At 34.5% G+C, this 12,015-nt stretch overlaps 1 protein-coding gene across 2 annotated transcripts in view; it reads left to right on the forward strand.

The window, feature by feature from the left end:
- Nucleotides 1–5,863, forward strand: part of LOC115229044 (casein kinase I) — a 258,460-nt gene extending 252,597 nt beyond the window's left edge. Inside the window, exon 10 of one of the 2 annotated variants that reach the window (XM_036500150.1) lies at nucleotides 5,648–5,863. In XM_036500150.1, the coding sequence (XP_036356043.1) occupies nucleotides 5,648–5,692 (45 nt within the window). In that variant the 3' untranslated portion in view covers nucleotides 5,693–5,863. The remainder of the gene's footprint in view (nucleotides 1–5,647) is intronic. The other variant, XM_036500153.1, reaches the window with a different exon arrangement.
- Nucleotides 5,864–12,015: the final 6,152 nt, after the last annotated feature.

Raw genomic sequence — 12,015 nt, forward strand, 5'->3', positions numbered from 1 at the left:
TTCATTCTTAAAGAGACTGTTTGAATTAAGTTGAAATACCAAAAGGATCCAAATAGATTTAGAGATCACCTAGCCACTCTATGACAGGGAACTGAATTTATCCTGCCTGACTTAATTTTTCTGTAATGCCCTTTGTAACAATCATTAAAAATGGGAGACAACTATTAATTAACCTCAAATAAAGGGAAGGATTCTGTTTTATTTTCCTAGAAAATACATTAAAATTTTATTATTGTTCTTTGGTTTTGCCAATAGTCATTTCTTTTTTATAAAACTGTCTATTCTGTTTATTCTCCATATTCATGTGCCTATTTAATGCAATCTCTACCACATATAAAAATTTATAGTTTGCTTAATATATACACAAGAAGCACACATATGCTCACAAACAGACATCTTTCTCCTCTCTCTCTCTCTCTACATATCTGGTTCATTAAGAAGGGATGTTAAATTATATATATATATATATATATATATATATATATATATATATATATATACCTTCAGAGAATTATTTTGATAAGACAAATGTTGCTGGTCCACTCCAACATTTGTAGCAAGTACATCTGTGTAATAAGTCAACTGAAAGATTAAGTGTTCTGCTAGCCACTGGCTATGGTGGTGGTGGTGGTCATTTCATATTTTATCTTACACTGCTCAGTTTTATTTTATTATTTTTTAAATCCATCTGCAGTATATAGACCAGATGCTGTCTCACCATGGCTGTCCACAAACTACTGACTGTCTCTACATGTCCAATGATTCCTCTCCCTATCTCTCTTGCCCAGTCTCCAATCTACTCTGAGTCCGAGTCCTACTCTCGTGTGTATGTGTGTGTACATGTTTACACACGAACACATATTTCCTGCACATATTTACACACATACACACATATACATGTGTGTACATGCATATGTATTTATGTCTATGTGTATGTATGTATGTGTGTATATATATATATATATATATACATATGTGTGTGTGTGTATATATATATATATATATATATATGTATATATATATATATATATATATATATATATCTTATTTATTATTTTTTTTTTTTTTTTAATTTATGCCCCCCATCTCCTCCCTGTCCACAAATTATAAGATGCATTTCTCCGAAAAAGGGGAAAACAAAAAACTATGAAATAACAAACCAACAAAAAATTGTGCTCTTTTTCAAAAAAACTTTTTAAATAATTCCAATTATTGAAATGAAAGAAAAGAAAAAAACTAAAATGAAGCTAATTGGAACCTACTTTGAATATGATAAAGACTGTACAGTTCAAAGCACCATTCAGAACTGGTTTTATTACCTTTTTTTTCTTGTTTCATTTTACTTTTGAATGCTGTTTTCAAAGTCTCCGTAATACTTTAAAAAAATTATATAAAAAAAATTAAAAATAAACAAAATACCTTCATGACTTCTGTGTGTATGTGTGCATGCATATCTGTCTATGTATATATGTATGTGTATGTGTGTGCACAATTCTATACACACATAAACACTAGTATATATATATAAATATATATACACACACACACACAAGTGTGTGCGCACGTATAGTACGTGTGTTTCTTTAATGAAAAAATTTAAACAAAAATGAACTTGTTTGTGAATATTGCAGAACTCAAGCAATTGTATGTACAGAAATTTGGAAAAAAAAACATTAAAAAAAAAAACAAAACAAAACAAAAAACCTCCAAAAGACCCAATAAACCTTCTGGTTGCAATATTACAATGTAAGTGAAATAAATTTTGTAAAGAAAAAACAAAAACTGATGACTTTTTTGCTGTTATGAATTCGTATGTGTGTGTTTGTGTGAAAAAAAAATTTTATTGATCACACATTGAATCTAATTGGTACCGTTATCAATGCCTCCAGTTCCATGTAACTTTCTTCCCTACTCCAATCAACAAAGTGATCCTGGCTGCAAATAAGACAAATCTTCTTTGAATCACATTTTATCATGAAAAAAGAAAACAGATTAGGTCTGGTAAAGTCATAGTTGGAAGTTGCATCAATCATAGGTTTACTCCAGGGGTGCTGAAGTTATTTGGCTTTGCAGTTCAAATCGAAATATAGTCTAGAGCTCATGGATCAGACAAGGGAATTAGTCCTTAAAAAAAAAATGTAGGCCAAAATAAACGGATAAAGGGATCAATATACATAACTTAATTTACAATAAACGATATGTAGTGGTAGCAAGTTTTGTGTGTAGAGGTGTGTGGAAAAGCTCATCCACATGGTCTATATATATATGAAAAGAGAGAGGTAAGCGAGAGCCCTTAGAATGAGAACAGAAACAAAAATTGTCTATATGAGATGTTCTTGAGGAGATCAATGTTTGATAGAAAGCTCACTCCATTTCAGCTGCAAAAATTTTACAATATCAATCATATCATGAGCATCCATTCAGATGAACATATTTGTGAATTTGAAGAAAAATACTTTCTTTTTACTCAGCATGTATAGACGAAGTGAAGGGGAAGTAGGTCATCTCTTTTAGTCTTTGGATTCATGAGCTTCATTTATTGAAGCAACAAAAGATTCCCTGAAGTGCAGTGATTTGACTAATTGGAACCAGTATCATGAAGAGCTGGGCTTTAACTTGGAACACACATTAGCTATATATATATATATATATATATATATATATATATATATATAAATATATATAGTCATCATCATTTAATGTCTGATTTCCATACTGGCATGGGTTGGATGGTTTGACTGGAGCTGGCCAGCTGAAGAGCTGCCTGGGCTCCATGTCTCTTTTGACATGGTTTCTATGGCTGGATGCTCTTCCTAAAGTCAGTATATATTTATATATATTCTAATATACAACTATAACCTCAAGTCAACAAGAGCTTTGTGGGTGGATTTGGTAGACAGAAACTAAAAGAAGCCCAATATATATATATATATTTAGGTGTGTATCTGTGTTTTCCGCCTCCCCCACCATTTGATAACTGATGTTGGAGTGTTTATGTCTCTGTAACTTAGCAGTTTGGCCAAAGAGACTGAAAGAATAAGTACTTGCAAAGAATAAATCCTGTGGTTGATTTCTTCAACTAAAAAACCTTTTGGGTGGTGCTCCAGCATGGCCACAGTTAAATGACTGAAACAAGCAAAAGAGATACAAGAAATATATATATATGTATGTATTAGAATAGCTTAAAATGTTTTTCTACAAAATAGAATAGAGTTGAAGAAAAAAACATTGTTAATAAAAATGGGCTAGTCCTTGCTGGGTTGCCTTTGTTTACATCAGCCACTTAATTAATATTCAATAGGATTTAGTGTTTCAAAATTACTTAAACTTATATTTATAAAGAGTTGGTGCAGTATGTATGAATGTTAAAAAGTTGGCTTTACAATCACCAGGTCCAAGGTTCAACCCCACTGTGTGGCATGTTTGATAAATGTGACTAATAATTTTCTAAAAGCCTTGGGTTGACAACATCTTGTGAGTGAAACTAGGTAGTGTGGAAACTGTACTGAAACCTGGATGGTAGATTGCAATTGTAATTCAACAGGTACAGTCTCGTCATACACAGTGTCACATGTGGAATACTCAGCTGCCTGTTAATTCAGGTCCTCCAACCAATTTGTAAAGATAATATTGTTTTGTATGGTTTCATCATCATCAAGTTTAACTGTAAATTATTTATTCTGTTTGAGGAAGACAAAATTTTACATAAACCACTATCCATCCATTTTATTGTGTTTGTATTTGTGTGTGTTTTGCCTGCTTCATAATACAGAAAGCAAAGTGAAGACTTGATAAACATGAATAATCTGTAAAGCAATTAACTGTGTTGAATATGGTAGTGATTGTCAGCTGGTGAAGTTGGTAGGTGGCTAGCTAAAGAATCCTGTCTTCTCTTGTTGTGTACTGGGTGACCATATCAAGCTAGTAAAGAATGGTCAAGCCAGCGTAATGACATTGAATAAAATACACTTTGATGTTTGGAGACAATCTTGTAGCATTAACAGTTCCTTACAAGAATCTGATGCTTAAAAAATATCATTATTACCATCATCATTTTATGTTTGTTTTCCAAGCTGGCATAGTTTCTAAGGCCCATTCTAACATCCAGCTTTTCTATAGAGTGTATTGTGTGCATTATTTTACCTTTTTTGGCACTTGTGCTATAGACGTTGTCTTCTGGCAAGTCTAAAAAGCTTTCTGAAGCCCTTGTATTTCTTACTTCTTGATTTGATTTACCAACCAACCACTTACAAAGTGAAATAGTTGCTTGTAGGTGGAACCAGCACTAGAGGGGTTACCCTGTGTCTTACCAAGCAAAAGACTGCTTTTATGACTGAAAGAGTAGGAGTTAAATAGTATAAATTGGTATTAAACAGATGTTAGAGGATGGTAGTGGAGACAATAACAGGGAACAATATTTTTCCTTTTTTTTTTTGTTTTTGGAGGCAAGGATGATGGAGAAGACAGGAAGGGGGAGGAGTAATGTCAGAGGTTAGTATGAAAAAGCGGTATGGGTGAAGGAGTGAGTTGAGTAGGGAGAATAAATAATTGAGAGGAGAGTGAAACCACCATGATATCATTAACTTGTCTTTATGAGAGTTGAATGCTTAAGAAACAGTAAAACCTATATCTTTCTCTCTTATGTGGCAGCAAACAATTTTAACTCCAGGTTGAAGTAATTGTATTTTTATAATGCCTTTAGAGAAAGAATAAACTCTACAATTAGTTACTAACTACATCTAGAATTTTATAATTCTTCATATCTACTCAAAAATAAGCTAATATTTTGTCTTGTTAAGGTGGCAAGCTGGCAGAAATGTTAGCATGCTGGGCGAAATGCTTAGCAGTATTTCATCTGTCTTTATGTTCTGAGTTAAAATTCCACTGAGGTTGACTTTGCCTTTCATCCTTTTGGGGTCGATATATTAAGTACCAGTTGCGTACTGAGGTTGATCTATTTGACTGACCCCCTCTCCCAAAATTTTGGGCCTTGTGCCTAGAGTAGAAAAGAATATTTTGTCTTGTTCCTATGAAGACAATGGCTGCAGGTGGCTGAAGTAGGAGACACTTTGTCTAGCCAAACATGAATCCTCAATGATTGTGAGGTATTTGTGATGTGGATCTCCAAACAACAAGCCTCTTTTTTTTCTTAATGGCATGTTAACTTAACCATTTTGTTACTGTATTTATTTTGAGATGCTCTGTATTTCTTTCAATTACTTTAAATATAACAAAGAAATTCAGTAAAATAACTTAGTTATCATTCAGCTAGTGTTAGGAGCATAAACTTAGGTTTGGAGGAAGATTTTAATTCAAAACTTATGAAATCAAGACATTTGTACTCAGAGCCAGGGCCGGGTTGGTAATGAAAAGGTTAAGGGAATTCTTAAATCTTTAGATTATTTTTTCAAGTGGAGTGAATCCATTTGTTACTTATGATACATTCTTTGAGGCAGAGACAATTTTAATAAATCAAGAGTTGTATGGTATTTGATATGCTTTTATGTTGCACATCAATAACTTTACTTTCATAAGTCTTTATACTCAAAAAAGTAGAGTTAGGTTTTTAAAAAAAAAAAAACAATGTAACATTCTCTGCACGTAGACAAACACAGATGTTTTATAACATTTCATTGGTTGCTTCAAGGTGATGGATTCCAAACTTAATAGCAGAATCAAGACAAAGCAATGACCAACACAGCAAAAAATAAAACAAAACAAAAAAAAGAACCTCCTTGTTATGGATTAATGAACATTTCAACAGCAAACACCTGGTATATACCTGTCCAAACCAAGTTGGTAACAGAAAGGGGAAGGTAAGAAACAGAAACAAAAAAAATGAAGGCAAAACATGAGCTCCAAGAAGAAATTCTTACTGTGTACCTAACTTAACTATCTAATTAATATTTTAAAAAAGCAAGAGAGTAAAATTTTCCTGCTGCCCCTTGTGTTATGCCTTTTTTATTCTGTGTACATATCTTTCTGAGATCAACTTTTTCTTTTGTCCAGGTATTGATAATGTAAACACCAATGAAATAGTGATGGTTCATGGTTTAGTGATCAGGTGATGGCATTCACATTCAAGATGATGGTTTTGATTCCAGAGGGCAGATTGTTATGCTCTCTGGTGAAACACTTCATTCAACTGTAAATGAGTAACTCTGTGAGGGACTGGTGTCCCATTCAAGAGGATTGTTGGAATCTTGCTCTATAGAAATAGGGTAACTGGCCCTGTAAGTCCTAGGACTAATAATGTATAATATATCTATCTCTCTGAGCATGCTGAGTGAAGTAGTTGTCTGTCAGTTAAATTGACTAGACATCACCCCTTGTCTTAAAGTTTTTAATCTTAGACCCTAAGTTAGAACACATCGTTACTAACATTAGCTTAGTTTACAAAGATTTGTGTATCTGGTAACACCTTTTTGAATCCAAGTTCAAATTCTGCTGGGTGTGATTAAATCAATGCTGCTTTATATTTATAATTCTATATGAAAGTAAGAAAAAATGCCTTCTAGATAATATTTAGTTACATTTCTAGTTCAAATCCTACTGGAAGTAATTTTGATTTTCCTTCTTCAGGAGTCAATAAAAAGAATTACTAGTTACATATAGTGGTTGATAATTTATGCAATTTAGAAATAACTATTAGAAATATTAGTTATTGCATAGATTCTTGACTGATTAAAAGTAAAAAAGAAGGGATAAATTGAAAGAAATTTGTTTTACTTCATCAATCTTCCATTCGACCTTAAATTAATAAATTAATCTTTCATTCAACTTCAAATTTATAAACAAATGTGTATTTATCTCAACCTCATGCCATCAGGTCACATTATCTTAAAAACAGCATAGAATGCAGGCATCTGTGTAGACTCAGGTCAAATTTATGGAGCATTTCATGTGTACCAATCTTTTTTTTATGTATTGAAACATCCATATATCTTCATACCCCATAAATAAAGTAAAGGAATAATCCAACCTGCTAGAAATAACAGCCAAATCTTATACTAATCTTAAAATGGATTAATATACTTGGTAAAGTAGTTTTCAATATAAGCAAGAAAAAAATACAGGAAAGTGAAAGACTGGAGTACCACTTGAACAGTGCGAGTTCTACTGACAGAAATGGTTGAAAAAGAAGTCCATCACAAGTAGACGGATCTGAAGGTGATGACTGCACAAAACTGACTTTAAAATCTGAAAAAGGTAAGTTTTACAGCAAAATTCTCACAGAAACTCTATCAAATATCATTTACCAAAACTTGTAAATATATGTGAAACATTTCAAACCATATGGTTAGTAATTTCAGCTGGAAACAGTTATTACCTCCCCTACTCAAGGCAACAAAGTTTGCACAAAACATTTTTTTAAAATCTTCAACACTCATCAGACAATTAAAAAATATTAGAATATTATACAAGTGGCCTAAAAATCCCTTTTATGCAAATAGAAGTAAATATCATCACACATGACACTGATTCCATTATAGTTCTGAGAACAATTTTTCAACAGTATCACAACCCCTTAAGTAACTATACACTTCATATGAGGGCATTCAAAATAAAACCTTAGAAATCTAGATATGTAAGTACATACACACATATGTACCACAACTATCTGTGTTACCAGTTTGTATACCCTAACTGTAACCTCTTAGCACTTTCCCGAATGCTATCATTATAAGAGACTTCCAGACGCTCACCGCATCCTGATATAAAAACAACACTGATAATACAAGGTGGCAATAGTATCTCACGTAAACTTCCTCTACATCCTAAACAACCAATGTTAACACATCTACATCCATGACTGAGAAAACAACAAATCCCTCCCCATACATCACTCACTACCACATTGCAAACTATTCTCAAACTCTTTCCCAATCGTATACTCATCATAATCACAACTCATTCAAAGTCCCAGACAGTCACTACTGATGGCATTGTTATTTTGGGACGTAGATTTATTTAGTTATTTCTTTAAAAGCATACTGCTTTAGAATGTTGTAGTAGAAGTGCTCTGAAGTGTTTGTGCATATAGAGGCAGGCGATTGTGAAGATCGGAATTCAGTTGCGAAAATTGAATGGAAATAGGTGAGGGTTGGCGACAAAAAGAACATCCGGCTCTTGAAAATCTACCTCATTATCTCTTCAAAGTCTGGCCAGACAGCAAACCCCCAGTGCAAGCAATTCTCTTTTTTTTTAACGCATTTGGTGTCGCTGGAATATCGAACTCACGTATAACAACACCATGTGACCTAGTTTGACCACTGGCAGTCCAGTTTTCCGGTAGCCATCTTGAACTTACTACATCGTCTCCATTCAGTTAACTGGCCCCGACGAGCTAGTTTTCTGTAAAAGCCAACATAACTTCAAGTCAAGTGGGGGGCCGAATCAAACAGTTTTAAGTAATAATAATAATCTTTTCTACTATTGGCACAAGGTCTGAAATATTAGGGGAAGGGGATAGTGTATCACATTGGCCCCCCTATGTTTAACTGGTATTTACTTTATTGACCCCGAAAGGATGAAAGGCAAAGTTGACCACAGCGGATTTTGAATGCAGAACGTAAATTTGAACGAAATATCGCAAAGCATTTTGTCCAGTGTGCTAACGATTTGTAGAACGACCGTGCGAAAAGGAGAGGTGACGAATGAATGACTCCTTTAGACACCGCACGGGCGCCTTACAATAATAGCCAAAATATGAATAAATGAATACAAGTGCCAAGAAGGAAGAAGGAGAAGACGACACAACCGTAATATGTTAAGAGAAAGGTTTTATTTAGATGATAGCAAAGTGTGTGTCCGTGAGTGCGACATAAGTACATATATAATAAGAACAATAGTAATAGACAGTAGACAGGTCGTCAAGCATACATAATGTGTAAGTGTGTACAAACAAGGGTGTATGCATGTGAGATAAAATACAGAGTATAGAAAGTCTATAACAGGACGCTAGAAGATCAGACATAAAGAAGTTAAATACCAGTTCGTAGTAAGTTACACAATAGTTAGTTTTGTACAAGAAATTGAGGCTACAAATTGCAGAGCCGGTTGAAACTCATGTCGATTAAGCGGTTGTAGCTTTTATGCTGTGCCGGGTTACTTGATACAAGAAATTCTCGCAGGTTGTGCTAGCTGTTAACCATGGTGAAGTATTCACAAACAGCGTGAAGTTAAACCTAGGCAAAGTTACTGTTGCTGTGTACGTAGACATGTTGTTGGCGTAGATAAAATGAAGGTAGCGGTGGTGGAGACGACGTTAAGATGAAGGCGACGGTGGTGAAGGTCCTGAATACTGCTGGTGCTGGTGTTGTCGCTGGAACTGGCTGTGCTTCGCTGGATGCTCTGTGGTCAGAGGTTAGTCCTTAGAAGGACTAGAACCAAAGACGCGATATGGTTTGTTGTGACAAGCTTTATAGAGATTAGTAGGCTCCAGAAGAGAATTTAGAAGACTGTGTCACGGGACTTTAGAAGTTTAATACTTATTATAATAGACTGTCCCCCACCAACCCAACACATACCCCACCATACAAATCGTACTCCCACACATACATAGACACACCACACATTACACACCGCACGTTAACATTAAAAAAAACCTATGACCTTATTCTTTACAGAAAGAAAACAGTCCAACGAACACAGTATATATACCAAGCGGCGAGTTGTCAGAATCGTTAGCACGCCGGGCGAAATGTTTAGCCGTATTTCGTCTGCCGCTACGTTCTGAGTTCAAATTCCGCCGAGGTCGACTTTGCTTTTCATCCTTTCGGAGTCGATTAAATAAGTACCAGTTATGTAATCGACTTAATCCCTTTGTCTGTCCTTGTTTGTTTAGCCCCTTGTGAGCAATAAAGAATTACATATACCAATACCCCCGGAAAAAATTATGTATATGACACCACTACACATATCACATACCCCATCTCCATATGAGCACCACATTGATAATACAGATTTCCCCACTTCGGTTTCATAACATACTCAACCAAGGGACATAAGTCCTAACCTAATCCCCTGGCTCTTTTTCGTTTCACCACCTTTTTCACAGCAGCTGCCGACCGGTTGTGCTAATTCACCTCCGATAATAGCGAGCAGTCGCCATATTCCCTTCCATATCGCCTAACTCTGATGAGGATAAAGTTATATAATCGAATTGTTACCTAACACTCCTTTGTATTCTTTACGCGAAACTGATTGTTAGGTCAGTCGTGATGATATTTAATTATATATATATATATTATATATATATATATATATATATATATATATAGAATATATATATATGGGTGTGTGTGATTGTGTATAGAAGAATATATTAATAAAAAGAATTCCAACCTTGTCTGATTTTCACGTTTTATTTACAATCTTATAATGATATATTATAAGATAATATATTATAATTGAATAAAATAAAATGAAATAGTAGAATGTTAAATATTCATTCTGATTGAACTAGTACTTTCATGCATTGAATTCTGCAATCTTCGGGTTCATGTAGTAGTGTTGACAGTCATGCTTCACAATTTTTGACTGTAGCAAGATGATTGATTCTGTGCTATAAATACAGCTGGGTAGGCTCCAGAGTGCTAGGTTTTGCAAACTGTATTCTGACCAATCAGTGTGTAGTATCACTCAATTACTTAAGCTGATTGGTTGGTTGAGCTGATTGGTTTAGGCGTCACGCTTTGTTGGACATGTCAAGAGTCCTGTATCTTGACCCTGGCCGAAGCAGCAATTGTTGGGTTATTTTTAGAAATGTTGTAAATATCCTTTGTCAGAGATTTTTATATTTTTATATTTCAATTGTCATCATCATCATTGTCAGCACCTTAATTATTGTTGCTAGTGGTGATGGTTATGGCAATAGAACTTTTAACCCTAAATAAGATAATTTTCCTGCTATCTTCGTCTTGATCACCTTTAGTATTGTTGTTGTTGTTAGTGGTCATGGTCGTAGCAGTGGAAGTAATACCTCTAAGTATTATTATTATTATTATTGCTTATTTAGCTTGGGTTCGAATTTATCAATAAAATTCTTTTCTCTGATTTTCCTCTCGATTTCACTTGGGCTGTGTAATTTGTAGAATGGAAATATTATATATATTTTCCGACCACATGTTGCTAGGTGGTTACTCAAAGGTATCTGACGGACCTCTGGGTCTCTAATCTGTTGCCGGTGTACACGTGAGCGTTCTAATAGTGCGTTTCCCGTCTGACCTACATATATTTCTTCACAATTTGGGCATTTGATGCAGTAAATTAAATTTCTGCTTTTGCAGTTCATATTCGCGTTTGTGAATATTTTCCCGGTTTTTTTGTTTATATATTGACCGGTATGTATGAATTGGCATGTGCCACATCGGCTATCATTGCATTTAGATACCGTGAATGTTTGGTCTTTGTTGCTGAGGTCAAATTTTGCCTTTGTTAGTAATGTTTTCAAGTTTTTAGGCTGTCTTTTACTAAGCACCATAGCTCGATCCGTGATTATGTCTTTTAATTCATTACTTTGGGCAATGATTGGTAGGTTTGCTTTGGCAATGTTGAAGATATTCTGGTGACATGGGTTGTGTGTCACTATGAATGGTATGACTTGTTCTTGTTTTCCTCTTCCTTGGGTTGTCCTAAGTTGTTGTATAGGTATTTTTATAGCCCGCTGTATGCCATTTTCTATAAGTAGAGATGGGTATTTTTGTTTGAGCAAAAATTCTCTTAGTTCTATTAGGCGTTTGTTCCTGATATTTGCATCTTCTACAATAGTACAAATTCTTCTGGCTAGGCAGTATGGGATGTTACGTTTTGTATGTGGTGGATGGCACGACTTAAAATTTAGGTATTGATGTGTGTCTGTGTGTTTATAGTATATATCTGTGGTGATGGTGGTGTCTTTTTTAATTACCATTATATCCAGGAATGGTAATTTGGTACTACTCATCTCCTTTGTAAATTGGAGAGATGGGTGTAGGTTGTTCAGGAGGATATTGAACTCTTCCAGAGTATTTA

The sequence above is a fragment of the Octopus sinensis genome, linkage group LG2 (assembly GCF_006345805.1).
Source record: "Octopus sinensis linkage group LG2, ASM634580v1, whole genome shotgun sequence".
NCBI lineage: Eukaryota > Metazoa > Mollusca > Cephalopoda > Octopoda > Octopodidae > Octopus > Octopus sinensis.